This window comes from Muntiacus reevesi, chromosome 4 (assembly GCF_963930625.1).
Source record: "Muntiacus reevesi chromosome 4, mMunRee1.1, whole genome shotgun sequence".
Classification (NCBI taxonomy): Eukaryota; Metazoa; Chordata; class Mammalia; order Artiodactyla; family Cervidae; genus Muntiacus; species Muntiacus reevesi.
Window position 1 is genome coordinate 171,610,278 of NC_089252.1, and position 2,979 is coordinate 171,613,256.

Consider the following 2,979-nt stretch of genomic DNA (forward strand, 5'->3'; position numbering starts at 1 on the left):
CCTAAGCTTCTAGCCAGCACAGATATACCAACAGAGCTTACATCATGAATTAATTAAAATGATCATTATTCAGAAAGAAGATACATATAAATGGCTTGACTTGACTTATCTAAACAAAATCTACATGTGAAATGTAAACCATTTTCTTACCCTCTTCTCAGATTTTCCTTCCAACAGTGTTACAAGCAGACTGGACAGAAGTCCAGACCAGAAATGGGAAACCACACACCAGTGGTCAGTTTCATCCTCCTGGGATTAACAGATGACTTACAAATGCAGATTTTGATTTTCACACTTTTATTCATCACCTACATATTGAGTTTAGCTGGAAACCTGATCATCATCACCCTCATATTAGTGGATTCTCATCTTAAATCTGCGATGTACTATTTTCTCCAAAACTTTTCCTTCTTAGAAATCTCATTCACTTCTGTCTGCATCCCTAGATTCTTGTATAGTATATCAACAGGTGACAGGTCCATTACCTATAATGCTTGTGTAGCCCAACTATTTTTTACCTATGTGTTTGGAATGACAGAGTTTTTTCTCTTGGCCACCATGTCCTATGATCGCTATGTAGCCATCTGCAAACCCCTGCATTACATGACCATCATGAGCCACAGGTTCTGCAAAATGCTTATCTTCTCCTGTTGGATGACCACTTTCTTGATCATGTTTCCACCATTTTGCTTGGGACTGAACCTGCAGTTCTGTGACTCTGTCATTGATCACTTCTTCTGTGACGTTTATCCACTCCTGAAGATCTCATGCTCAGATCCATGGATCATTGAGGAGATGACCCTTGTTGGCTCTGTGTTGGTCTTTATCATGACTCTCATATGTGTGGTTTTGTCCTACATGCTTATCATCAGAACAATTCTAAGATTCCCCTCCGCCCAGCAAAGGACAAAAGCCTTTTCCACCTGTTCTTCCCACTTTATTGTGGTTTCTATCACCTATGGCAGCTGCATCTTTGTCTATGTCAAACCTTCATCAAAAGATGAATTGTCTATTAATCAGCGAGTAGTAATACTCACGACTTCCATTTCACCCATGTTAAACCCATTTATTTATACTCTGAGGAACAAACAAGTGAAACATGCCTTTAATGATTTAGTCAAAACAATTTTATCAGTTTCAAAGAACTAGGGTAATGTTGATAAGATCCCTAAACAATTTTCTTATGTGTATCCTATTTTTTCTCTTCTTGAACTAGATTTGGTCTTCCATTCTTCACTGACCCTGATGAAGTCAACTCTGTGTGTGTGTGCTGATCGTTTCAGTCATGTTTGACTCTTTGCAACCCTGTGAACTGTCCACTCTAGGCCCCTCTGTCCAGGGGATTCTCCAGGCAAGAATACTAGAGTGGGTTGACATGTCCTCCTCAGGGAACCTTCCTGAATAAGGGATCAAACCCATGGCTCTTTTGTCTCCTGCATTGACAAGCAGGTTCTTTGCTACTCATGCCATTTGGGAAGCCCTTAGAATTACAAACATAAAAAAATTGAATTTGTTGTTTGAGAAAATCTCATCATAATATCACTATGAACGTTTCATTCCCAGTGCTGAAAAGATTGTATATAATTTCTCCAAACAATGTCTATAAATTGAGAGAAATAATACTAAAAAGAAGAAAATACTATTTCTGAGTTTAACAGAGAAAAAATTCTCAAAACCTCAAAGTTTATTTTAAAGTAAAAAATAAATATAAATATTTAGAATTTCAAAAAAGCTTTTATCAATAAGGAAGTTTAAAATCACAGGTTAGAATTTAGAATAATGATAATAAAAATAATCCAAAATCTTGAAAGCAAAATGGAGTTACAGATAAATAGCCTGGAGACAAAGATTGAAAAGATGCAAGAAATGTTTAATAAAGACCTAGAAGAAATAAAAAAGAGTCAATTAAAAGTGAATAATGCAATGAATGAGATCAAAAACACTCTGGAGGGTGAGGTGAGCCAGAAAGATAAAGAACATTACAGTATACTAACACATGTATATGGAATTTAGAAAGATGGTAACGATGGCCCTATATGCAGGGCAGAAGAAGAGACGCAGAAGTACAGAACAGACTTTTGAACTCTGTGGGAGAAGGGGAGGGTGGGATGTTTCGAAAGAACAGCATGTATATTATCTGTGGTGAAACAGACCACCAGCCCAGGTGGGAGGCATGAGTCAAGTGCTCGGGCCTGTTGGGCTGGGAGGATCCAGAGGAATCGGGTGGAGAGGGAGGTGGGATGGGAGACCGGGATGGGGAATTCGTGTAACTCTATGGCTGATTCACATCAATGTATGACAAAACCCACGGAAAAAGTAAAATAAAATTAAAAAAAAAAAAAAAAATTAAAGGAGAAAAAAAAAAAAAAAAACACTCTGGAGGGAACCAAGAGTAGAATAACGGAGACAGAAGATAGGATAAGTGAGGTAGAAAATAGAATGGTGGAAATAAATGAAGCAGAGAGGAAAAAAGAAAAAAGGATCAAAAGAAATGAGGACAATCTCAGGGACCTCTGGGACAATGTGAAACACCCCAATATTCGAATCATAGGAGTCCCAGAAGAAGAAGACAAAAAGAAAGGCCATGAGAAAATACTCGAGGAGATAATAGCTGAAAACTTCCCTAAAATGGGGAAGGAAATAGCCACCCAAGTCCAAGAAACCCAGAGAGTCCCAAACAGGATAAACCCAAGGTGAAACACCCCAAGACACATATTAATCAAATTTACAAAGATCAAACACAAAGAACAAATACTAAAAGCAGCAAGGGAGAAACAACAAATAACACACAAAGTGATTCCTATAAGGATAACAGCTGATCTATCAACAGAAACCCTCCAGGCCAGAAGGGAATGGCAGGACATACTGAAAGTAATGAAAGAGAATAACCTACAACCTAGAATACTGTACCCAGCAATGATCTCATTCAGATATGAAGGAGAATTCAAAAGCTTTACAGACAAGCAAAAGCTGAGAGAA

General features: G+C 37.9%; 1 protein-coding gene across 1 annotated transcript; it reads left to right on the forward strand.

Annotated features, from left to right (window-relative positions):
- The first annotated feature begins 213 nt into the window (after positions 1-213).
- On the forward strand, positions 214-1,149 carry LOC136166185 (olfactory receptor 6C2-like). The gene has a single exon (XM_065932218.1). It carries the CDS (start codon positions 214-216, stop codon positions 1,147-1,149), a length of 936 nt encoding a protein of 311 aa, XP_065788290.1.
- The last annotated feature ends 1,830 nt before the right edge of the window (positions 1,150-2,979 follow it).